This window comes from Salminus brasiliensis, chromosome 22 (assembly GCF_030463535.1).
Source record: "Salminus brasiliensis chromosome 22, fSalBra1.hap2, whole genome shotgun sequence".
NCBI lineage: Eukaryota > Metazoa > Chordata > Actinopteri > Characiformes > Bryconidae > Salminus > Salminus brasiliensis.
This window is the reverse complement of record NC_132899.1, coordinates 7,724,085-7,750,576: the sequence shown is the minus strand read 5'-3', so window position 1 is coordinate 7,750,576 and position 26,492 is coordinate 7,724,085. Positions and strand designations below refer to the sequence as shown.

Here is a 26,492-nt window from a genome sequence, read left to right as displayed (position 1 = left end):
GCCAAGTCAGGCCACATGTGCTATGTATGTATGTATGTATGTATGTGTATATAGGTTGTAAGAATGTGTATATAGGTTGTATGTATGTGTACATAGGTTGTAAGCATTATGGTATGGACCCAAAGGCTTAGCCTGCAGCACTCAATGGCATCATTATCATAATAAAAAGGTCCAAACCATGGTGTCTCCCTCCAAAATGGGGATTATTTTTATAATTGTTTAATTATATAAATTTGGCTTATTTAGGATCTGATAGGCAATCAACTTATAGGGCTTTTGATCAACCATCATAGACAAGGGGAACTGGTCTAGACATGAGGTTGACAACTCAGTTTCCATTGAGTTGATCATTATCAGAACTAGGTATATACGCTGTGTTCTTCTACTACTGGTTTTTCAGTCTAGCTGCACTGAACCAAGGTACTTTCATGTATTCAGCGTATTGTACTCAGGATTTACCATGTTCCATCGAGCTTGGAGATGCATCCTTTTTTTTTTAAGTTAAATAAATAAGTAAGTAAATAAATAAATAAATAAATAAATAAATAAATAAATAAATAGCTATTAGCTAATGTGACTAATCAGCAGAACTAGTCCTTACCCAGAGTCAACATGGCATAATTGTGGGAAATTCAACTTTAAATTAACATAAATGTGATGGATGTTTAATAAAAAAATGTAAAAAATGTGATGTGCTTTAAAAGTTAACATTTTTTTATAAACACACATATAAAGCAAATGCAGAATTACTGAGCAGCTTAAATTTTTCCACTTTCTGCTAGGCTGTGGCTACGTGGTTGCTATAGTATCCCTGGTGGTTACTATGGTGATGCTAAGTGATTGCTAGGGTATCCCATGTAGGTTTGATGATGCTGCTAGCTGGTTGCTATGGTATCCCAGGTGTTTACTATGGTGGTGCTAAGTGGTTGCTAGGGTATTCCCAAAAAAAGGCAACATGTCTTCTAAGTTACGATGGGGGTGAGTGCTGAGAGGAAGCCCACCTGTTGAAGTTTTCCTGTACCAGATTTTCATTCATATACTGCAGCTCCTCCTCCAGGTAGCGCATCAGAGGATCTACCGCCTAGACGGGCGGTAAAAGAGACAGAGATATAGGTCAGTGATGATTTAGCGTAAACTGTCCCACTATAACTCCTGTGTACTGTTTCATACGTACGTCTTCTGTGGATCTAGAGGGCAGCCGGTGTCGTGTGGCCATACTGCGGACAAACCTCTCAATGTCTGTGTTCATCTACAAAGAGAGCGGGTCAAGAGCAGGTCACACAGAGTCATGTCTCTCTCTATCTGCCTCTCTATCTCTCTCTATCTACTGCAACTGATTGAAATGTCTAACTGTGTATTTGAGTATCAGTGAGTGTGGCTTCATTTGTAGTGAGTCAGTTTTAACTCATATGGTGAAACTGATGATGAAACATGCTTATGAAAGTGACCAAGTGAATTTCAACATTTCCCAGTAAAGGGAAATTACGTGTCATGGTTATTAACGAGACTCCGAGTCCACAACCACAACAGTACATACTTTTGAACATGGCACCAGATTTCTGTTGTCTCTCAGTCATGCCAATACTCTTACACACACACGATGCTACTGGTATCTCCGGAGGGTGTTACCTTCTTTCCCAGTGTTTCTATGGCAGAGCGGATCTCTCTGTTCAGGACGGCCTGTGTGTGCTGCAGCTGTGAGGGAAGTGTGTTCTGGAACTGGGTTTCTCCAATCACGTTCCGAGTCCGCTCCCGAAGCCCCGCCCAATTCAGCTGCTGAGGGAGGCGGTTCAGCACTGAATGCAAATGCTCCAAATCGTTCACCACCACACACAACTAAACATGGGAGACCCAGATTAGATTTGATTAGACCATCACACTCAGCTACAGACAGAAAAGACAGAGATCAGACCACCATACACAAAATACAGGCAGGAAACCCAGAGATGAGACCACCATACACAAGATACAGGCAGGAAACCCAGAGATTAGACCACCACACTCAAGTTGCAAACAGAAAAAAAAAGATAAGACCACCACACTTGGCTATGGGCAGACAAAACAAAGGTTTGACCACCACACTCAAGTAGCAGACAGAAAGCTAATGATCAGACCACCATACTTAATATACAGACAGAAAATTAGAGATTAGATCGCCACACATAGCTACTGGCAGAAAACCAGAGATCGGACCACCATACACAAGCTACAGACAGAAAATTAGAGATTAGACCACCACACTTAGCTACAGGCAGAAAAACCAAAGGTTAGACCACCACACTCAGGTTACAGACAGAATAACAGAGTGATTAGACCACTACACACAGCTACACAGAGAACAGCTACAGACAGAAAATAATCTGGTATAACAGAGGTTATACCATTGCACACAGCTAAACACAAAAAATCCAGAGAAATTAGACCACCGCATTCCGCTACAGACATAATGTAAGAGAGATCAGACCACCACACTTACAGACAAGAAATAATAGAGATTAGACCACAGCCATGGACAGAAGGCCAGGGAGAAAAGACTACCACACACTGCCACAGGCAGAACACCCAGAGAGATTCGGCCACCACACACAACTACAGATAAGGAGAGATTAGACCACTATACACAGCTAAAGACAGAACACCAGACAGATTAGACCTCCATACACAACAATAGACAGAAAACCAGAGTGATCATACCACCACACACAGCTACAGACAGAAAAAACTGAGATCAGACCACCACACACAACTACAGACAACTAGAGAAATTACACCACCACACAGCTACAGAAACATCAGTGAGATTAGACCACCATATACAGCTACAGACAGAAATAAAACAAAGAGATCAGACCCACAACACACACCAAATAACAAGAGGGATTTGGCCACCACACAACTACAGATAAGGAGAGATTAGACCACCATACACAGCTAAAGACAGAACACCAGACAGATTAGACCTCCATACACAACAATAGACAGAAAACCAGAGTGATCATACCACCACACACAGCTACAGACAGAAAAAACTGAGATCAGACCACCACACACAACTACAGACAACTAGAGAAATTACACCACCACACAGCTACAGAAACATCAGTGAGATTAGACCACCATATACAGCTACAGACAGAAATAAAACAAAGAGATCAGACCCACAACACACACCAAATAACAAGAGAGATTTGGCCACCACACAACTACAGATAAGGAGAGATTAGACCACCATACACAGCTAAAGACAGAACACCAGACAGATTAGACCTCCATACACAACTATAGACAGAAAACCTAGAGAGATTAGACCTCTACACAAACAAATCTGACCACCAAACACTTCTAAATAATCTCAAGCAGCTTCATGAAGAGCCTCATAGGAAGGTTTTCCAACAGGAAGTGTTGAGCTAGAGGATCCTAGGTTGTGTTGGAGGTGTACAGACCAGCAAGAGGAAGTGGTGGTCATCAGACACTGAGTGTATCATCACATTATGATTTTGGCTCACCATGTTAACAGCTCTGCCAGGGTCAGACTTCTCTGAGAGCTCCTTCACCCGAGCCTTCAGCAAGCGGCAGTACGTTGAAGCAATCTTACAGATGTCCTGAGAGATATATCCGAGTTAAAATATGACCCAATCAAATTCTAGATGAGTATGAGTTAGTGTAGGGACAGTGGAACTAATTTGAATGGACATTTGCATCATGCAATTGCTCAGGAAGATAAAAACGCACCTCTGTGAGTTTGACCATGAGCATGAATCCCTCCTCTGAATCAGGCCAGCTAAGCTGTTCCCAGAGCTGGCAGATGGGCTGCAGACAGGCCGCCAGGTCCACGGCTGAAGAGCTGTGCTTTATGGCTTCTGCTCCTGTCTGCAGCGGCTGCAACTGGAGAAAGAGAGAGAGATAAAATTCAAATGAAAAGATCAAGTACAATTGTGTATCCAGATCTGTAGATCTGTATCCCTCCATCTAAGATCACTGGGCTTAATGACGGGAGCATGACTGGAGTTTAGGAGATTTACACTTTTACACATCAGCTGGATTAGTTTTACAGGTAGACATTCTGTCATGTGTGTGTCTCCTTCATCCAGCCCTTACACACCCTGCTTTTCAGTTCAACTCTTTAACTGACCATTTATTTCAGTTTACCAGGATCTGGACATCTAGAGCTGAAGCTTAAGCAATAGGAATAAGGTAGGCGTACCTTATCCACCTGCACTGCTTTCTCAACACGCTCCGAAGTAGTGCTGAATGCCTTGTTCAACCAATACGGAAGAGCCTCACGGAAATCCTCATGGAAACTTGTCAACTGCAGCAACTTCCCTCTAAAAGAGATAAGATTTAAATGTAAGGTGCCTGAAAAAAAGTTTATCAAAAGTATTGGGACACCTGATGGTTTATTATTTCTTCCGAAATTAAGGGTATTAAGATTTTTAATGAATCTATCGCTGATGTAAGCACTTTCTATGAGTTCATCATTACAGACATGTGAACTTAATTTATGGAGTGGTAAAAATAAAGATTCTCTTTGGCTTGAATGAAGTGTAAACTAATTGGTTAATAATGCCATAGCAGTCTAACATGTCTAACCTCTTCTGTAGGTAGGCTTTGTCTTTGTGGATGGCTTGTAGACTCAAATACACAGAAAAGAGACTGTTGGCCAGTGACTGGTCCATACTATTCTCCAGCTGCAGTAGTGTGGCCCGAAGCTCCTCTGCCAGCTACAGACAAACACAAACACACAGAGAGACACACACAAGCCATAATGAACTAAACTTAAAAAGCCTGAAAAGTTTGTCAGATCATACACAATTTTGACAAAAGTATTGGGACACCTGCTTGCTCATTGCTTCTTCCAAAATCAAGGGTGTTAAAAAAGAGCTTTAGTTGGAGTAACGGTCTCTACTGTCCAGGGAAGAAGGCTTTCTACTAGTTTTTGAGGAGCATTGCTGTGAGGATTTGATTGCATTTAGTGACAAGCACTTTAGTGAGGTTAGGGTATTAGACGATCACCACTCCACCTCGTTCCCAACTCTCTAACTCATCCCAAAAGAATTAGATGGGACAGCACCATCATTCCAGAGAACACAGTTCTTCCACTGGTCCACAGCTCTATTCTGGGGGGTTTTATACCTCTCTAGGCCACACCTGGCATTAGGCAGCATGGTACCAATAGGTTCATGTACAATGTCCAGCTCTAAAGTGTTATGAGCTATGATTTCTTTACCCTAATAGACCATATTTATTAAAATACATTAATAAAGAATCCAGATCAGAAAGGAAACAGATCTCACCAGAGAGTCCAACTTCTGGTACACTACTGTGAACACGTCTAACTGCACAGCACTGAGAAGAGACACAGAGAGCAGTTTATGAAAATAATCAGTTTATATGATCAGTGATTACAGTTACAATTACATGAGTATATGATCAGTGATTATAGATCTGAGTGATGCACTACCTGACGAAGACTCTGTTCCACACATCTTTACTGAGACGAATGTCCTCCTGCACTTCCCTGATTAACAAAGAGAGGGCGCTAACAGTCTCCTGAAGATCCTGGAACAGACGGGCAACTTAATAAGCCAAGTAACAGCCAATTAAATTAAAAACTGTAATTCAATTCAGTAGCAGTTTACCTTGGTCATGGGCTGATGCAGTCCTTTCTTAATGATGAACCACTCCTCTGTACCGTTCTGTGAGAAGCACAACAGGAATCAGGTCACAAATGATCTGGGCAAATATAGTAAATAGGGTTCGGCAATATGATGATATTATATAATCAAATTGTGATACAGTTTGTTAACGTGATAAAAGCAAGCATATTGTGGATATCGTCAGTGCAGAGAGTGTAATTACTGCCGTCGAATCAGATGAAGTGCAGCCGATTTTGGGTATAATCCACTGTACTCAATACGGGAGAGTATTTGACCAGCAGTTCTTAAGAATTTGCTACTGATGCTTTTTGTCTGCATGTCCAAATATTCTGAAAAATATTTTGTACTGTGACATTTATTGTCTTTAAATATTGTATTTCTCACCAGCACAGCATCAGTGACCTCTTCATGCAGGTCAAACTGTGCAGGGTTGAGCTTCTGAAAGGCTCGAGTCTTGCAGATCTGGACCAAAACCCTACAACCACCCACACACCCACACACACACACACACACACACACACACACACACACACATACACACAATGTTAAAAGCACTGGTCGAGAGCAATAGTTAGAAAACAGTACATATTTTCTTTCCCTAAAATTAAAGCTTTAGAAAAGTTTACCAGTCTATGTCTATGTACAGTGGCATGAAAAAGTTTGAGCACCCCTGGATAAAATTTCTTACTGTAAACAGCTAAGGGAGTAAAAATTGAAGATAAAACATGTATTTCATATTTTAAGCAAGATCACTTTTATTAAACTAATAAATTATTTATATTTCTTAAATTAATTTTATTTCTGTCTTTTACAGTTTTAAATTAACAAAGAACTGAAAAGAGACCATAGCATGTGGAGCCCCCTGTATGGTCAATACTTTGGTATAAAGTATGGGCTATCGGCTCTTTTCAGTTTTTGTTACTTTGGCAACTGTCCCGACTTGTAAACACTTTTTGAAGCCCTATAAGAAGCTGTTTACTTCTTTATTAACATGCGCTTTTAGAGATCGGATCTCGTTCAAGCTTCACTTGTCCCCATAAACATGATGACTCATGAAGGTCATATTTATACTCCGTATAACAGGAAACGGCCACCTAAAAACACTTTGCTATTTTCTTATATCCTTTTCCTGCTTTGTGGACATCTGTCAGAGTGTTAGGCAGCTGCTTAGAGGAGCCAATGTTGAAATCGTTAATCCCCTCATAAATGTTTGTACTGAATCCCCTCATAATCGCAAATACTGAACCTCCTCATAATCTTCAGTGCAAATACCTGAGCAGTGTGTGTAGTCGCGGGGTGGTTTTGGGCGTCGGGGGAAAGATGTCCCTATACTTGGACACTAAACAAAGGCCGTATTGAAGAAAGCCATGGAGAGAATCGCCCAGCTCTTGTTTCTGTTACAAACACACATCAAAACAAGCTACATAAACACTGAGATCCTTAAAACACATCATGAATTTAATCAAATCTCATTCAATTAGACACAAAAAATGTCGCTCATATTCACAGCCACGGCACAAGCATCTGTAAAGCGGATGGATTCTGCCTAAGCTTTGGGCTTTGATTGCAAAACGCCAGAAAATCTCAAACACTCTTTTCTTTAATCAGATTTCGAAGGAAGGATGATGTTGTGAAACAGGAACACTTCATAAGAAACTAAACGGCGTATGCTGCAGAATTCGGCACTCTTACACTATCTTACATCTGCAGTTCCAGCTACAGCTCTCACTCCCACACGCACTGGAAAGGGTCGAAGGCTTTACTGCTGATGTGCATTTCTACACCAAAACAGTAAACACCTGTTTCAGTTCAGAACAGCGCTGTGATGGAGAAAGCGTGATTCATCCACACGTCCCATAAACCACAGTGTTAGATGAGAGCTTTGGCACCAATTCGAACCTTAATTAATGGAGAGAGCTGACGCAAACGCTCCTTCTTGTGGCTTGCTTACACTTCAGACATCAGAAATACTCAATACTCAACCCCCTCAATAGAAAGTAAGGATTTAGAAGATCATATTTCCAAGCCAACCAAAGATTGGTTGAAGAGTCAGTTCTTAGAGGTTCTGGAGATACATTCTCAGTCTCCAGATTTAAATGCCATAGAAGTTCTTTGGTGGGATTTAAAGAAAGCAGTTGCAGCACGGAAACCATCAAACCATGTGCTGGAAGATTCCACTCGCTTATTAGAGGTCATCAAGACAAAAGGATGGGTCAGGGGTTGAGTAATAGTGCACATGACCGTTTGTCAAGATAGCTAGATGGTTTTTGTGATGCTATGAAATAACAAAAACAAAACTGTGAAGAGGAACATGCCTGAAGCCCCTCCTCCCAATCTAACGTCCCCTAACTACCATCTCTACCTTGTTCATGTGCACATGACTAGTCTTCACAACCCTCCACCACCCGTCTCCTCCCTTTACCTCAATCAGATTTCTTATTCCTAGCTCAACTTATCAGATACAATATATGTCCAAATGTTTGTGGACACCCCTAATTCTAAAGAATGCACTCATCTACTAGGTTGCACCCATTGCTGATACTGATGTGCAAATGCGCGCGCGCACACACACACACACAGCTTGTCTAGTGCCTGTAGGAAAGTATTGCCAATAGAATAGGGAAGACTCTCCAGACCAGGGTTAGAGGGGTTTAAAGCCCCTAAGTACTGAGCTGTGGACAAGTGGAACTTTTGGGTGAATTGGGGAGGTGGGCTGGTGATCATCCAACATCCTGACTTCACTAATGCTCTTGTGGCTGAATGCAATTAAATCCTTAAAGCAGTGCTCCAGAATCTAATAGAAAGCCTTCCTCCCTGGACAGTAGAGGCAGTTACTCCAACAAAAGCAGGATAAACTCTTTTTAATACCCTTGATTTTGGAAGAAACAGTTAATAAGCAGGTGTCCCAATACTTTTGTCCATAAAGTGTATGTCTGAAGGACCTAAGGGTCCTAGTGGCTCATTTAAGTTAGAACTTGTGTGACACCAAACCTTCTAAAGCAGTTTCATAACGTAGTGTACCACAGCTCTCTGACCTGTTGATATGGAAGTTCCTGCTGGTCCCAGTGATACTCTATACTGGTTAGCTGCTGAAACAGCACTGTAGAATCCACCTCCAAACTCTGATAGAGCTTACTGTAGGCCACCCACTTCCTGCACGCACACACACACACACACACACACAAATCAGAGATTTCAATCGAGCACTGCTCATCTTCTAATGCAGTTTCTGGGGTTGTTTTAACCAAACTCAGTGTTTAGAAGATGGACAGACTGTTCAAAACTCACGCCAGGTCTTGCAGAAAGGGAGAGATGTCATTCTGGGCAGCATAGTGCTCCAACAACATGGTGCCTTCCCCACACAGTCCACCCTTCCAGGGGCTACTGTCCTACAGAAAGATGGCAACAAAGGCATTATAAGGGAATGAAACATGGGCAAGAAGCATCTGCAGTAGGCTATATACTGTATGTTCAAAAGTGTGTAGACACCTGAACATGCAAAGCTTTGACTGAAATCAAACAGAGTTTTAATAGGGAGTTTGCCCCCCTTTTGACACAGTTACAGCTTCTCTACTCTCCTGGGAGGGATTCACACTAGATGCTAGATCACTGCAGTGAGGATTTGATTGCATTCAGCCACAAGAGCATTAGTGAGTTCAGGTACTGATGTTGGATGATAAGTTCTAAATCAGGATCTGGACAAACTCCCCTCCAGCTCATTCCAGAGGTACTGGATGGAGTTCCATCAATCCAGAGGTAGAGGTTAGGGAGGTTACATTGTGCTTTGGGCGTGGTGGCTCATGGGCAGCTCCTCAAGAGTGTGTCTCTTTATAGGTAGTGCTTTTCTATGGAGATTATACAAGCAGAACTTCTAAGTCAGTGATAGATTCATCCTAAAAAAGCTGAACATATCAGAACATACAGGGTCTCTTGGACAGGGATTAAGCCTAATCCTGGACTACACAGCATTTTGAATGGAGATTCTCCAACAATATAGTCAACCCCACACAGGGTTAGTCTTTGGTACTGTACTGTACTGTATTTCATCTCATTTTCAATGTATTTGACTGAGACTCCTAGAATAAGCTTAATAAATAATGGAATTTGGAGAATGTAGTGTTAGGAGCCTTGCCCAAGGACTCTTATTGGTGTAGCATGGTGTGTTTGCCCAGCCAGGGAAAGTGAACCCCAGTCTGCCACAGGAAAGCTAGTGTTGTATCCACTATGCAACATTATTTCATAAATACTCTGCTGCAAAAAAAGCCATAGATAATCAAAAGTACTTTCCCCAGACTGTTTTACAAGAGTTATTCCGAAGTACAACCACTTTCTTATCATAGCACAGACGGTTAAGAAGGTGAGGTAAAGTGGCCTACCTGTTGTTTGGAGATGTGAGCATGAACAAACTGCTGCAGGATGCCGCTGTAGTTCACATAAGGACTTCGGCCAGCGCTCAGTGTCTCATCTCTCTGCCAGTCACAAACATAGAGTAAGACTACGATTCTCCCTTGTATCACTATTGTGTCAGCCCTCCTTTGGCTACCCAGCTCTGATTCATCGCACATGCTGGCCAGCATCACACTGAAGTAATGTTGGGGGAAAAAGAGAGAGAGAGTGCCATCTACCCACCCAGAGAGAGCAAGACTGATTGTGCTCTCTCGGGCTCTGGCTGCTGATGACAGGCAGCATGACCAGGCATTTGACATTTTTATATTGTTTTTGACATGAAAAAATCGAGGGTGTTCTAAAATTGTCAATAGTGTTATTTTAAAAAGCACCAACAGTCATGATGGCTGCTTATGTCAACTTCTGAGATAATTTCAGCCCAGAAAGGATGACTTTAGATGGCCAGAAATAGCATATTGGTATTGATACTGATCAGTTTTGGCTCAATATCAGCAAAAACTGCTGGATTGGATATTAAAATATATAAGATAAGAATATAAGAAATTCAAGAATCCGGTAACAAATCTTTTCAGAAACAGTGATGTGATTCTGCCAACTGTGTGTTTGATAGCCTACTTTTAGATGATTAAGCTCACCTGTTAAAACAGCTCATTTTAAAGTGTAATAGTCAATATATATACCAGTCAAGATCTCAGTATTGGTATCAGAAAGGGAAAACTAGAATTGTGGATCTATGGGAATGAAAGGCTTACGTAGGCCTTATGAACACTGCCCCTGAGGGAAGAGTTATTAAATAAAGGAACCTCTTAAGGTGCTTTGGGGAACCTATTTCTTCTATAAAAAAAAACAAAAACAAAAAAAAAAAAAGTTTTTTTTCTTGAAGCACCTTAAGGGGGTTTCAAACTGAAGAACCTCCAAAAGGCTCTTATACTTTTAATAGTGTGATGTAGCTCCTTCACTGCTGTCTACAGACCACCTACAGTGGTTGCAGTTTTAAAAAAGACAATGATCTTAAGTGAATCATCTTTAATAGACTAAATATCTAATATTTCTAACTGTGGGACTAATTAACAAATGTAAAGCAAATCACCTGACTCTTATGAACTCTTACGCAATTCAATACCAGCTAAATATGAAACTTTTGTGAGTGCTATCGCAGGTATCGCAGTCCATTTTCACCCTGTTGGACTTTCCCGTCAGAGAAAACCAACTGTAAGCAAAGTAAGCAAAGTAGCCGCAGGAAAGTGGTGGTGCTTACGTCTTTGTGGATGAACTTAAACTGTACGTGGCACTGTCCACGGTCTGGGTATGTCTCTGTCTGAGGCTGGAGGATGCACCATTTGTCCTCTGTACAGTGCAGGTCCTACAATTCACATTCACAAGGAAGTGGTTTGCATTAGTCGGCAGTGTGGTTTGCTCAATGGTACAGCTGTAAGATGCTCTGTACATCATGATGCACATCTACCTGTAGTTTGAGAACAACGTTGCCCAGGAAATCGTCCGTCCCTTTCTCCTTTTTTGCATCCTTTATCATTCTGTAATGGGAACAACACCAAAAGACCAAAATCACAATATAATACGTGCATAAGCACAACATTTATACTGTGCTAGTGCCGCAATATTACATATAGAACTGGATCAGTAAATGAGATGTTGGTGTGAAGAACCTATTATTACACAGCACCTCCACATCTACACAGCTACAAAAGGTTCTCTGAGAGATGCTGTAGAAGAAGCCCTTTTCGTCCCCTAAAGAACCATGTTTGGAAGCTTCAAAGTTAAACTTTCACTTAATAACAAATAAAAATAAAAAATGACCAATTTTAAGGTTCTTCACGCTCACACATCTCTGACAAACATGGTTCTTCAGGGAAACCAAAGTGGTTCTTCTACAGCAACCAATTGTAGCACGTTTTTTTTAAGAGTGTAATGTAAAGGCTGTATTCTAATTACGCCACTTTCGATACCCCGAGGATCATTTCAGCAAATTGTTCTTTAAAGAACCATATTTGCAAATGAGAAGTGTCGGTGTGTAACCTATTTAAGGCTGAAAGAACCTCAACATAATGTAAAGGTTCTATTCTAACTAAAGGCCCAACCTTTTTAATATTTGCCATCTCCAATAACTGTGTTGTTACCCATTAATAGCCAAGGCAATGACCGTGTAACTAATGGTTACACTGTCATTGTCTCCGTACTTAATGGCAATGGTCAAAAGCTGATCTGCACTAAGAGCCTGTCGAGCTTCAAGTACGGGTCGGCTCGACCCGCCATCCCTTAAGATTCACGCAAAACAAGCGTCCAGGCTTTTTTCTGTCCTGTACCGAAGTGGTGGAACGAACTTCCCCTGGGTGTCTGAACAGCAGAGTCGCTCGCTGTCTTGAAACCCAGACTGAAGACCCATCTCTTCTGAGAGTACTTGAGTGAAGAGTAGAGTACAATGGTCTCCATATTGACTTGTGTTTAGTAGTGTCTAAGCTTAGAGGTATATTTGCATTTTTAGTCTATTTTAACTAGCTGAGGTTATTTCAGAGTAAATAGCGAAGCATTTTGACAAGAGCATCTGCTAAATGCTGTAAATGTACATGTACTGGTGATGTAAGAGGTAATGTAATTTAATTGGTAATGTAATTGCAGTGGTACAGTTTGTATCAACAAGTGTATCTCAATATCTGCAATAGCTTGCACTCCACTGTGCTTATACATATGTAATAACATGGTAATTAAACATCTTTATACTGGTTACCTGTTTGTTTTTGTATTGATTTTAAAATTATTTTATTAGTTTATAAAATAAAACAACCTTCCAAATAATGAGAGAGAAGCTCAAAACATTTAAATCCTTAAGCGCAAACTAAACAACTATTATTCAGTCTAGCTTTTATATATATTTTTTTTATATAATAAATTTCTCTTAGTCCTAATATCCATACACACTTTACTTTGATTTGTATTTTGGTTTAGTTTTATTACCTTATTTTGTCTACTATTTTATTTTATTATTTATTAGTAATTTTGTGTTTGTTAGTTTTATTATTTAACTTTTATTACCTTTATTTACCATTTACCATTTATTTTTATATTAAATATTTAATTTCTGATTATTATTTTTTTATTCTTTCTCTTTATCCTATTCTTTCATCAATCACCTGTGAAGCAGTGTGTATTTAAATTTTATTTGTCTGAAGCGTGTAATATAAATAAAGTGATTGATAGATTAATTGAAATACTGACGGCTGCTTTTCCTGTTATTGAGCTTTTGAGATGCGCTTGTGAAATCATGAGTCAAAACTGAAGTTGACACACATGTGAAATTACATAAGCTGTACTACTGTAATGCATCTGTAACAGCGAACACATCACAGTAGTTACAGTGTGACTGTACGGTTTGTTAATGTGTAATAACACAGTTATTACAGACATTTACTATAATGTAGGGCCGCATTTAGTCTGAAACTATACACCCAAACCAGAAACTGTACTTTTAGAGTTTACACATTGGACGTGGGCTGGTGTGTGTGTGTGTGTGTGTGTGTGTGTGTGTGTGTGTGTGTGTGTGTGTGTGTGTGTGTGTGTGTGTGTGTTAAATACACACAACGTTGGCGTGACCTTTTCAAGCCGTGGAAATTTGTCCGGAACTCGTCGAGTTTCTGAGCGAGCGACACTTCCTCGTCTTTATCCCTGTGAAGCAGAGGCCGAGAAAGATTCAGCAAACCTCGCTCAACCACAGTGACTCAGACAGAACCTAACTGAAGCTGAGGCGCTCGCCCACTGCGCAGAGAAGGGGAACATTACTCACCACATTTCCATGTGAAAATTGGCTGAGGTTATATCTTCAAACACCCTGAATGAAAGCAACAGAGACACAACCATGAACTCCAGTTAATTCATGATTCATGAGTCATGTTCATTTCCAAACGGGTTCCAGGATGCTCTACTCACGTGTTTGAAATGCCACTGCAAATTCACATATCTAATGATTCACTGCAAACCTGAAACCTAGTCTAAATGTATCAGATTTCTCTTTTTGAGATTGCCGTGAGGGTATTATAAGCAAGGGGGTTGCAAAGGAGGGGAACTGCCTGGACAGCACTGCTGCTGGAAACCACTGTATTTTTACTTTCTGCGTTTTCACTTTCTGGACTTCAGTTTGTCAAATTTATTTCTAAGAGTACTGAACTTATTTCCAGACGTTATGTGTTTTAGGTCATTTTATCCACTAAAACAGTCTAATACTTACTTTACACAAGCAAATTTGTTCATAAAACACAATAAAAAAGACAAAATATATAAAATAATCTTTTTACACTCAGTACTTTTAGATAATAATCTAAAAAATAAATAATAGCAGTTCTTTTGCTGATATAATTGATATACTTTTTTCCAGTGTATGAACCAGGTTCCTTGCATACTTTTGCATTTTTCATAGATTTTTTATATTTTAAACTGACGACCATTGAAACCATGACGGGGGTTTATTGAGGTCCAGTTCTTTGTTTAGTAAAGCCTAAATTAGACATTTCTAAATGATTTCACAATGCAGTTGTATTCATTATGACCTTTTGTTATATAAATAATTAGAGCTTTGTTATGCAAAAATCACTAATTATTGCATTCTGATCCATGTAGGTTCTAGATAGTGCCAGGTTTATTGCTTTATGTGAGTTTATTGAGTTAATAATACAATTGTAATACTTAAGTCATGCATTAAGAATTGTTCCATATTGTAAAGTGAGGTTAAACACATCCCCAATTAGAGACTAAAAAGCACTAAATTAAACGTACTTAATGAGTCGGCTTGCATCACAGACTGCAGTTAGTATCTATCAATGGCACTTTGGTGGCAATAACAGACTTTCTCATTTGTCAGTATGTTTTTCAGACAAGAGTTTATCAGCATTTGATGGTTAAAATGGTTAAACTAACATCTGCCCAGCTTGCATGTTGTGTCCTAGACTAAACAGAACTAAATAATTTGCATAACAGGGTGGTACCAAAGTGTTTATTGTACATTATCACAACTCATAGTGGAATTATTAGTGGTTTTCACACATCAGACCTCAGACCCAGTTATGTACTAATAAAGGTGATACTGAATACAGCTGAAAGCCTAGTGTTTATTATTTATTTTGTTTTTAGAAATGTCTAATTCTGGATTTTTGGGACAAAGACCTTAAAAAAACCCTACTTTTGAATTCCTTAAATAAAGTGTTACCATACAAGCTTATTCAAACACAGATTCTTAATCTAAACAGACTTATATGACTTAAATTAGCATGTTAATTTTGCTTCTTTTGTGGAGCTACAATGCTGAAACCTTAGGTAAATAGATCTGGAAATGTGACCAATTACAGCAATCGCATACAATATGAAATCTAGAAAGCCTATAATTTAATTAAGGTAATATTTGTTAACACATTTTTAAGTGTTATTTGCTCTAAAACGGTTGTTTTCAGTCATAATTGTGAGCAATGTGAATAAGTGAGTTAATAAATGAGCTAATTACGCATATATTTATATTAATTGCTGCTTTTCTATGATGTGGTGACCTAATGACTGTAGAAAACAAGGACACTGTGGTTCCGTTCTCTTCCCTTCCATAGATGTGAAGCCAAAACTATCTGCCGTGTTGTCAAATTTGCATCCAGAATCAATGCAGTAGAGACCCGAGCCTGACGCGCCTACTCATTTAGGGGACCTGCCCCTTTCTCCAGGACCAAGCGTGTCTCAGACCGTTGTGATTGAGCTTACAGTGCAGAAGCCAATTTCCCACTGGACTCCCAGTTCATCAGGTAGGCGGAACGCTTCAACAGTAAAAGTGCAGCTCATGTTCGATCTGCCACACCTCAGCTGCTGTGTAATAAACAGGGTACAGGGTGCCATGCAGGTTGTCCAAGGCTGTCCATCACTTCATTCCTAAGTGTAACCACGCCCTCTTACAATATAGCAGAGTAAGGGTTTAATAACTGATTTCTGGGGGAAAATGAAAACTGGCCAATTTTAGCACAGTTTGGAGACGCTGGAGATGGGTAGAGCTGGAAAATGGGCTGTTTTGTCATTGAGACATATGGGGATGGTCAGAGCTACACATCATACTGCAGCTAGCCAGCAGAGGCACTAGAGGTGGCGCTGTCCATGTTTTCTACAGTCATTAAAAAAACGGTGTAATTAAGTAGGAGCTGAATCAAACAAAAAAAAAATTGTGCTGTATTTCAGCCCTCTGCGGTCAGAGCTCTCCACCACTGGGCTAATTTAGCACTAGTGAGGTTTATTTGCCTCTGGTGGTCGTCCTGTATTCACATCAGAGGCACACGGCTCTCTGTAGTGGCCTGGATAAGGCATGGTCAACCACAATGATGTTGTTACCATGTGATTTTCAGGTGCAATGATGGATGAACGAGTAGTGTGGCACACTCACAGTTTAAAGGTTTGGTCCCAGACCGGGTTGAGTGTCTGTTTCTTAATGTCTGTTTGAAACACTTCCCTGTGCTGGGCTGAATCTTTCACCACAGCCTTCTGCGGCTTGGAGGGGGCACTGCTGCTCTGAGCCTCCAGGCCTTTGTGCATGATGGTCAGCAGACAGTACGGGTCACTGAATCCTGCCACGGACAGAAATAGAGGAAAACAGAGGAAGACACAGTCAAGGGTTGGAGGAAGTCCGGAGTCTGACTCTGTGATGTCATTTCTTACTCATGTAGGCAGGGACAGAAATAGCCATTTAATATCATGTTCTACCACATGATCCTGTATGTATGAGTGTAGCTAAAAATAGCCAGAAGTTAGAAAATGGGCCGTACCACTGATGTCCTTCCCCAGAATGCCTTTGGCCTCCTTGACCGTGACCTTAAGGCAGTAAACTGGCCGCTGTGCAAAATACCAGTGAGGAGAGTTAGAAGTGAAGCAGCGTAGTTTACATCTGTTATAGTGAGATTGAGAAACTGTGATAATACGTGATAATAGCAGATCAATTCAGAATAATTCAAACTTGTGTGTAGAGCACTTTTAGGGCTGACCCGAATTATTTGATTATTGTTATTGGTATTGAAATATTTGTTCATTATGATGGTAGATGCTTCTCTTTTTTAGTATCTAAAACTTGATGTATTCTTAAGCCATGAAAATTAAAGCCTAAAGAATGACACATTTCATCATCAAAAGCATTTAGATAGAATTGTTGTTGTTAATATGATAAAAAAAAAAACTCATATCACCAAAATGTGAACTTTAAAGAAGTAGGGAAAAAAATAAAATTATATATATATATATATATATTTCTACTTCTGTAAAGTTAGATTTTTTATTTATTTATATATATATAAATATATTATATATATGATGTATATGTATGTATATAATGTATAATGTATATAATGTATTATTATTATTTATTTTATTTTATTTTTATTTATTTTTTATTATTATCATTCCATAGGATTTTGGAGAATTTCTATTGGTCTATTAATCCTGAAATATTGAAAAAAAAAATTAAAAAGGCAAACGTGGAGATACAAGTGTTTTTTTGCAGCTACAATAGTTTAGAAAGAATATTTTAAACTTTAGACTTGAAAGCCTTTAAAGAGACTACAGGACTAAACCCTTCCTGCCAAGATAAAGGTCAATTAATTACACTACTCAGATCTCGACTCATTTTATTGTAACACCTTATTTAGGACACACTGATCTATTCATATCCTCTGTCTGGACACACAGTGACACAACAGAGCCTGAGTGTGTTCTCATCAGTGCTGAGATCAGTGTATAAATCAGTCCGAGTGTGATGAGAGCTAACAGGCTAATGAAGAAACAGAAACCCAGCCAACACTTACACATTTACACCCTCTTATTTTGGAGCATTTTCTATTAACCCATTCATCATGAAATTTGGACACCATGTAAACAATAACTGCCAAATTCACATTATGCCATAGAGTGAAAAAGGTCAAAAATGGAGATACAGGGTTTTTGCTCAATAAACACAACTAGATCTTGGCTTCACCATATCACCCTTAAAGTCCTAACAGGTATCTCACACTAGTTTCTGCAGATTTTACTCGTGACTGGAACACTGGGTGTTGTTTTTATACATTATGTGTCCACATGTTTGTGGACACTCCTTCTAATGCATGCAATTAGCTTTTCTTTAATTGTTGACACAAATGTGCAAAACTGTCAGATCCAAATTTTGTCTAAAATGTAAAACTGAAAGAAATGTAGATACAATGTTTTTGCATGACCGCAACCTCCATGCCACCTCAGAGAAAACTGCACTGCAAAAACCACAGTGTTACATTTTCAGCGTTACCTTCTCTAGAGTTGTGTAGTGTGGATTTTAGAGTTGCTCTAAAGGTTCTCAACACTGATGGTTTTAAAATATGACTAAGGCAGGTGCTAATGAAGAGTTAAATTCATTTAGGCTCCTCCCACCTTTCCCACTGGCTTCTGACACCACCTATTTACATGCTGTAAATGTTTTCTATATTTTAGTGTAACTGTTTGGCCTTAGTGTTGACCGTTGATGGTATGCAGGCTGCATGCCCTGTGTTAATATGCCATTTAGTAAAAATGCATAGTATTAACTGACAGGAGCTAATTGAATTAATTAAATGTAATATCTTAAGTGGAAGCAGAGACTCTGAACTTGAACTCTGAGATTTTTCTTTTAACTCTCAGTTAGGAATCAACACTGGGTGAGTGTTGAAATAAAACTTTATTTGTAATGTTTTTTAACCCTCCAAAGGATATAACAGACATATGATGAGTGTTAAAACCACTCTGTTCAGAGTCTCTCTTCTAACACCACCAGAGTAATTATATCATCACTTAAACAGAGTTACATTTCTAGCAGTGACAACAGCGTTAACTTAACTCTAGCCGGTGAGAAAGATATAAACTAACACTTATAGAGTTGATTTAACACTTGTTGATTGTGCCGTGTATGCAGCAACCGAAGCTAAAAGAATGAGATGGCAAAGATGCCAAAGACAGAAATCACCACTCGTGAACACTTTCAATTATTGGATAATGAGAAAATTGCTTGAGATAACAGGGTGGTAAACCATGAAGCCAGTATTGGGCAGTATAGTGATCCTCATCTGAGAAATGCTTGTTGGTCTACACACCATACACATATTTCAGGACCCGTTCAAATGTGTTTAATATTTTAACGGCCTGTTTCAGTTCATTTGCACTATCGCTACAACACTACTGACTTTAAAAATAGAAAAATACTGGATAATAAAATGTAAACTGTTGTTTTTAGAAGAAATTGAGAAAAGAGTGCTTGAGTGTTCGTTCACAAATACCAGTTAGAAGCAATGTGTTGGCCAGCCCTAAAGTGCTCTTTACAACAGCTGCTTAATATGAATAGATCAAGTCATTTATTACCTCTGAACTCTGGACTTTTTCATTCAGGCTCTCATGCTCAGCATCTGTCATGCCAAATGCCTTCCAGAGGGACATATTGCACATGCATTAGGACAAGTCAATACGCAATGTACAACCTCCTGAGAAGTTGGGTGAAAAAGTCTAAACAGGTCCCAAGTCATTAGTATATAGTGGATATTGTTCATTCTAGTGCATATATGTGGCGTTTACTGTGAGCTTACCTCTTTGATGTAGTCCTGTAGCTGAGTGGCAGTGTACTGTGTACTGCCAGTTGACTTCCCTAGTCTGTGCTTAATGGTGTACAGGAGCTCCTTGTACAAGGGTTTGAGCTGCAGATATTACAGGTTATATTGGTTCATTCATCTGTATGTACTGTGTGTGTATTGAGGATAGAACATTGAGGATTCATTTTGTGACACATTTGATTGGCAAAAGATGAGAAAAGTTGCATTTATTATTGTTGTAAAGCATATTAAGTGAGGTACACAGCAAATTGGACAGTGGTGGCTCAGCGGTTAGCGCGCTGGGCTATTGATAACAGGGTTGTGGGTTCAATTCCTGGGCTCGGCAAGCTGCCACTGTTGGGCCCTTGAGTAAGACCCTTTACCCTCTCTGCTCCCCGGGCGCTGGAGTTGGCTGCCTGCCGCTCTGGGTGTGTGTGTACTCACTGCCCCTGGTTCACTGGTGTGTGTGTGTGTGTGTGTGTGTTTGCTACCACAGATGGGTTAAATGCAGAGGACATATTTCGCTGTACAGTGACAAATACGTACACCTTTACTTTAAATTGGTAAAGTAGTGTTAGTGCTACATTAACACTGGGTGTTAAATTCTCACCCACACTCAGAGTGTTAATTTAACACTAAAGCCCTATTCCGACAGGATTAGTTTTACATGGGAAGGTGGAGTAATGTAATTTTACTGCAGGACATCTGTCAAATTTATGACTGATTTGCACAGGATAAGAAATCTCGGAATAAAAAACTGAGATGGGAGTGGCTATGCGATCTACTCAACTCTGTCATCTCCAAAAAACATGATGGCAATTTTGTTGTGCAAATCTGGTGTTGACCAGAGGAGAATGGGCTCCCCTTTTGAGTCTTGGTTCCTCTCAAGGTTTCTTCCTCTCAATCTGAGGGAGTTTTTCCTTGCCACCGTTGCCACTGGCTTTCTCAAAAGAGGCTCAGACCCAGATGTAAAGCTCTGTAAAGCTGCTTTGTGACACCATTCGGCTACAGGCCACGCTACACAATGACTTGCCTAAAGCTGCCAGCAGTGTTGCGCCTCTGGGGAGTCTTTTGGTTGGTCTTCTGGATTTGACTGAGGTTTGCCACGGACTTGAATGACCCGAGGTATCTGTGCCATGCATAACGAAACTAAACGCCTCCTCGAGCGCCTCCATACTGGAGAAAAGCTGTGAAAATTTCTTTTCCACAGGATATGATGGAATATGCACCCACATGTCGATTCATATTAATGTAATATAGATTAATTTAGCAATAGGTTAACAACGTCCAGAATCCAGAGTTGATGTGTAAGCGTGTGGGCCGCAATAATGACAATTACATTGCCCCACCTCCTCACGTAGAACTAATCCTGTCTGCTTAACAGTATTGATTCATCACTGGCAAATTTGATGTGTACCAGATATGTCATGTAGTGTACACAACTAGGCCACCTCAAATGAGATAAACTCACTATTCTCAGTAAGCTACACCTACCTTAGATGCTACCAAGGGTTCTCAGTGCCCTAGATAACCATTATTAGTTTTTTTTAGCAAGAGATGTGTGTGTGTGTGTGTGTGTGTGTGTGTGTGTGTGTGTGTGTGTGTTTGTGTGTGTGTGTGTACATTTACCTCAGTCAATGTAAAGGTTCTTTACACTCTAAACATTTACAAGATTGGCTCTTTATGCAAATATCATCACTAAAGTTCATCTATACTTACAGTACATGTTAACCCCACAGTATAACAATATATATTCACAGTGTAACTACTTGCCTCCTGCTCTTTGTGCCTCCTGTCCCTCTCCTCTGGGTTTTCTGGATCTTTGAAATCCTGCAATCAAATGTCTGCATTTAGCTGCTTAATAATGCCAATGTTTCTTAAAGTCTTAAAATGGTCATCTGCTACAGTAAACACCTACAGTATCTCAGTACAGTACATAAATGCTGCAATAGAATCACAGTGTTGATTATATTTCATTAGTAGGGTTGTAAAAATGCATCAAATTGTTTGTAAATATTTTATATCAAAATGTTATTGATTGTCTATTTTACTGTTCTGTCAGCTCTTGAAATGTGTTCTCTGTGATTTTAATAAATGATCAAATCACATCATTATGAAGTCATAGATCTCCTCTCCTGTGTATTAAACTAAGAGACACTGAGGGGTTCTGTGACTGTGTAAATCTGGAGTTTGACCCATATGACCTTCACAAGGAATGAGCGTCAGTGCTCACCTTTTTGTCCTTCTGTCTCCTTGTCATTCCCAGCCTCCGTGCAGGAGACCCCTGAAGAGGACAAACAGCCATGGAGGAGGATTTGCATTTCATTCAGTTTGCAAAATGCACCACAACAGTAGTAGTGTATCAGTCTTACAATAGCACACAGGCACACAGTAAGGCAGCAAAGGTGGCCAATGATGTGCCCAAATTAACACAGTACCTGTCTCTGTCTGCTGCGAATTGATCCTGGGCCTGTCGAGTGGGACTGTGCAACCAGAAGAGGACAAAATGAAAAAAAAAAAAAATGAATTAATTAACAGGTTATTCATGAGTCTGGGATTTTGGACACTTATTAGTATCTTATTCTTAATTATCATTAGAATTGATCTATTTTACTGTTGATTATAATCATTTAATACCTACTATCAAAAGAGGTGAAGTGTAGATTAGGATATAACTAAAACAATATTAAAAATGTGTAACTATATATCTATAGCACAAATTATATATAGCACTGGTACTGGATGCCGTATGCAAAACCTACAAATTTCTAAACTCACTATTTACTACCTAGTCTGTACTGATCTGAGTAAACTACAGAAACTGCCTGATTTTAATGAACAAATTTCTGTGACGTAACAAAAACCAGCACATTATCATGTATTCACCAATTAAGATAACGACATGCTGGCCCCACCCATTTAAACTGAAATCACATAAGCTGTTCCAAAGCCCAGGCTCCACCCGAGGTAGGATTCGGTAGGATTGTCCTATGAAGATTCCTTTTTAGTGGCCTATTGGTCACACATATAGTCCAGTCTAGTCCAGGCTGTGTGGTGAAAGGCCCCACCTCTTGCAACTGCGCAAATGAATTATATATAAATATAAAAACTAACATTTTTGATGCTCCTCCAGTTTTGTGGTGCTGTTGGGTTATTTTTTCCTGCAGGCCAGGAAAGCTACATCAGTTGCGCCCTCCAAATCGCCCCTAATGTAGGCTGCCTTTCTCGTCTGTATACGAAGAGCATTTTATGACCTAGCGGCCGAGAAATGCAGCCCACCTTGGCTGCAGCCTAGATTTTGGAATGCAGCTAGTTTTTAGCCTTGACTGCTTCCTCAGTAAGATACAATACCAGGCAGCCAATCAGAACAGAGGTTATTTTCATACGTCAGGTATGAAAAGGAACAGTAAAACAATGGATGTTTATTTCTAATGGAAAACTGGAAAAATGAAGCATGGTGCAGCTTTTAAGGCTCTTCGCTGAGACTGCTGGCTTCAGGCCTAGACTCTGATGTCTTATTTCAACAGTGGCCAATGGCAGGACCGTTACAACTGCTGCTTTTTCGCCGTTAAGCCCATGCGGAACATGCCCATGCAAATAAATGGGTCATGCTATGGCGGTTTCGTGCAGTTCTCTAAATCTCTTCCTCGTTCTCAATAAGGAACCTTTGCCACAATGATTTTTTTGTAATTCTGCTTTCACAGGTAAGCCAGGTCCCGACTGTAAAGTACTAAAGCTCCCTTGCTGCATCATACCAAGTCATCTCCACTGACTGTGTGACGTAGCTGGAAATAACATGCCAAAGTTCCTGGTAAGGGCCACCTAGCGCTAAATAAACTCATTAAACCAAAGGTTCCCATGACTGTCAACCTGCATACCTCTTAATAGACCCACACTGTAGAGATGTAGCAGAATTCTACACTATTTAAATGGTCTGACAGCCTAAAGCTGAGGTAGACGCCTCAGCCAAGGCCACAGCACGAAGCACTAAGGCCTACACAAATACTATACTGTACGAAGATGTTTAGATGTTACTTGCCTCTTGAGGTGGAACGAGCAGTTTGTCTGCGTTTGACCCATCCTGGACTGGTACCATGTTGCTGGCAGGCGCAGTCAGAGTTTGAAGCTGTCTCCTCTAATACACTGCTGCTCAAAATCCTCTAGAAGTTTCTCCTCAGCAAAGCATCCAGGGTTCCCCACAGCTCTTGATGTAGCGCAGATTCTACCGATCCACTCAAATGAAAACGAGCTCAGCAAAACCTCTAAAAGAGTCTCGGAAACAGCCATACATCTTTCAGGGCAGAGGCTTTAAGTATGTGTTGCGGAAGTTACCATTTCCTGTTCAAGGTTGTTCCTGTGACTTGCAACCGTTTCTTCATCTGACTCTTACAGAACAGCCTGTTATCTCTCTGCCTCTTCTCTCAGCTCTCTCTCGCCCTCTCTCTCTGCTCTCTCTCCATCTTCCTTCCTACCCCCTGCCGCACACAGCTCTCTGCCGACCTCCTGATGAGAGCTTCTCTGCTCTGTCACTCCTGATGGTTTGAGAGGTGCAAGCTTTGTAACCCTCGGTTACGTAGTTAAACTCTCTATATCTGACCTCCGAGATCATCTGGTATCGTAGACGTCGCGATACTGAAACTGTGATCCCGCTGATGGATGTGTACTGTCCTGCCGCAACACTCTGACCTGGAGAAAAGAGAACACTGTAAATGTGTAATCCAGTTCATTTGGATTGTGTAAAGAAAGGATTCGTAACTATAGCCACCATCCTATAATACATATCTCTTATATCTCCCTAGCCGTTAGAAGTCTGGTCATGAAGGGATGCACATGGTCAACAACAATATACAGTCGGTGGCATTCAGGTAATTAAACTAAATTATACCGCTATGGTTTGCTAGGTGGCTGCTATGGGGTTGCGATGCTGTTGCTAGGTGGTTGCTATGGTGTTGCAATGCGGATTCATCAGAGCAGGTTATGTTTCTCCAGTTTTTTATCTTCAACAACAAAGCATTCAAGTAATTAACCTATGCCACTATGGTATCCTAGGTGGCTGCTATGGTGTTGCAATGTGATTCCTATGGTGTTGCTAAGTGGTTGCTATGGTATCCTAAGTGGTTGCTATTGTGTTGCTAAGTGGTCTCTAGGTGGCTGCTATGGTGTTGCTATGGTGTCCTAGGTGGTTGCTATGGTGTTGCTAAGTGGTTGTCACAGTGTTGCTATCTAGAGTCATCAGAGCAGGCTATGTTTCTTCAGTCTTTAACTTCAACAACAATTTACAAATAGTCTGTGGCATTCAAGTAAGTAAACTATGCCACTATGGTATCCTAGGTGGCTGCTATGGTGTTGCAATGCAGTTGTTATGGTGTTGCTAAGTGGTTGCTATGCTGTTGCTATGGTATCCTAAGTGGTTGCTGATGTGTTGTCTAGTGGTTTCTAGGTGGTTGCTATGGTGTTGCTATGGTGTGTTCCCACACCATTACGCCACCTTATTCAGCCCGGACTATTGACTCAAGGCAGGTTAGACTGCTGTTGGCACCAAATTACCCTGACCCTGACCCTGACCCTACCATCAGTGTGCCTTAACTGAAAATCCAGATTGGTCAGAGCAGACTACATTTCTCCAGACTTTAAGCGTCCAGTTTTTGGTGAGCCTGTACCCACTGCATCCTCATCTTTCTGTTCTTGGCTGGCAGAAGTGAAACCTGACATGGTCTTCTGCTGTTGGAGCCCATCTGCATCAAACCAGCCAACATGCTCACATGGGGCTCACAAGGGTGCAACGTAGGCTAGGTGGGTTTCAGGTGAGCATGGGCTCTGAGTGGGTTTGTACATATGTTGTTACTGGGACCTAGCTGGGCTTCCCAAATGGGCCCGCCTTAATCTCACAGTCCCATCTAGACCCAATGTGCAGTGTACATTCAGAGAATTCAGAGGGGGCCCATGTTTAACATCTCCTGGTCCCATCACCTACCCTGGTGGGCCATGATCTATACGTGGGGCCAACATGAAATCCGAGGACAAGACCATACTACACATGGGAATCTACATGAAGGTTGGTGTATGGTTGTAGAACAATAGTTCTACTGTTTTAGTGATTATTTTTTATTCTATTGTGGGAAAACTTCATAAGAGTGAATAGGTGGGGCAATGGTGGCTCAGTGGTTAGAGCACCGGGCAATTGAGGACGGGGTTGTGGGTTTGATACCAGGCTTGCAAGGCCCTTTCTCTGTGCAATAGCTGCCCATCGTGTCAGGCATATGTGATCACTAGTGTGTATGTATGTGTGTGTGTGTGTGTATGGGTGCGATCACAGCATGGATGGGTAAAAGGCCAAATTCCATCTGTGCCCAACACTAATGATGATTCTGGGTGTATATACTTTACTAATGCTGACACTCAGTGTGGGAAATAAGCTTGTTCACATTTTGTCTTTCACTTATTGGCTAATTTCCTTTCTTCTTTGTTTAATTATTTGTCTATTTTGTTTGTTTGTCACATTCACTTTGCCTTGAGCGTTTAAAATGACTGTAAACACCTAACCTGTGTGTCTTCACCCATTGCCTGATACAGCTCGCCCCCTGGTGGTCTAAGGCGGAACTTATATAAACACAAAGACATTAACCTACACACCCACAAACCTGTCAGAGACTTTGGTAGGGGGCGTGTTTCTCAGGGGGTGTAGCTGTTGGCTTCATTGCTGTGATAAACAGGAAAGAACACTTTATTTATTTATTTATTTATTTAATATAATATAATGTATTTACTTTTATAACATTTGAAAAATCTGAAGAACAGCAAGACCATCCAACTTGCTGAG

The 26,492-nt window shown here is 40.4% G+C and overlaps 1 protein-coding gene across 1 annotated transcript in view; it reads right to left on the bottom strand.

Moving 5' to 3' along the window:
- The window catches only part of unc13d (unc-13 homolog D (C. elegans)), a 31,657-nt gene extending 7,534 nt beyond the window's left edge, over window positions 1–24,123 (bottom strand). Inside the window, exons 1-27 of the mRNA XM_072666596.1 lie at window positions 23,712–24,123; window positions 22,111–22,155; window positions 21,906–21,956; window positions 21,446–21,502; window positions 19,670–19,777; window positions 19,449–19,508; window positions 16,862–16,928; window positions 16,483–16,663; window positions 13,864–13,908; window positions 13,674–13,745; window positions 11,530–11,599; window positions 11,323–11,427; window positions 10,034–10,126; window positions 8,946–9,046; window positions 8,693–8,810; window positions 6,930–7,051; window positions 6,042–6,132; window positions 5,640–5,696; window positions 5,462–5,559; window positions 5,295–5,346; window positions 4,591–4,721; window positions 4,205–4,325; window positions 3,733–3,885; window positions 3,507–3,602; window positions 1,630–1,836; window positions 1,175–1,249; window positions 1,002–1,081 (exon numbers count right to left, since the gene is read on the bottom strand). Coding sequence (XP_072522697.1) covers window positions 1,002–1,081; window positions 1,175–1,249; window positions 1,630–1,836; window positions 3,507–3,602; window positions 3,733–3,885; window positions 4,205–4,325; window positions 4,591–4,721; window positions 5,295–5,346; window positions 5,462–5,559; window positions 5,640–5,696; window positions 6,042–6,132; window positions 6,930–7,051; window positions 8,693–8,810; window positions 8,946–9,046; window positions 10,034–10,126; window positions 11,323–11,427; window positions 11,530–11,599; window positions 13,674–13,745; window positions 13,864–13,908; window positions 16,483–16,663; window positions 16,862–16,928; window positions 19,449–19,508; window positions 19,670–19,777; window positions 21,446–21,502; window positions 21,906–21,956; window positions 22,111–22,155; window positions 23,712–23,768 — 2,513 coding nt within the window. The 5' untranslated portion in view covers window positions 23,769–24,123. The remainder of the gene's footprint in view (window positions 1–1,001; window positions 1,082–1,174; window positions 1,250–1,629; window positions 1,837–3,506; window positions 3,603–3,732; window positions 3,886–4,204; window positions 4,326–4,590; window positions 4,722–5,294; window positions 5,347–5,461; window positions 5,560–5,639; window positions 5,697–6,041; window positions 6,133–6,929; window positions 7,052–8,692; window positions 8,811–8,945; window positions 9,047–10,033; window positions 10,127–11,322; window positions 11,428–11,529; window positions 11,600–13,673; window positions 13,746–13,863; window positions 13,909–16,482; window positions 16,664–16,861; window positions 16,929–19,448; window positions 19,509–19,669; window positions 19,778–21,445; window positions 21,503–21,905; window positions 21,957–22,110; window positions 22,156–23,711) is intronic.
- Window positions 24,124–26,492: the final 2,369 nt, after the last annotated feature.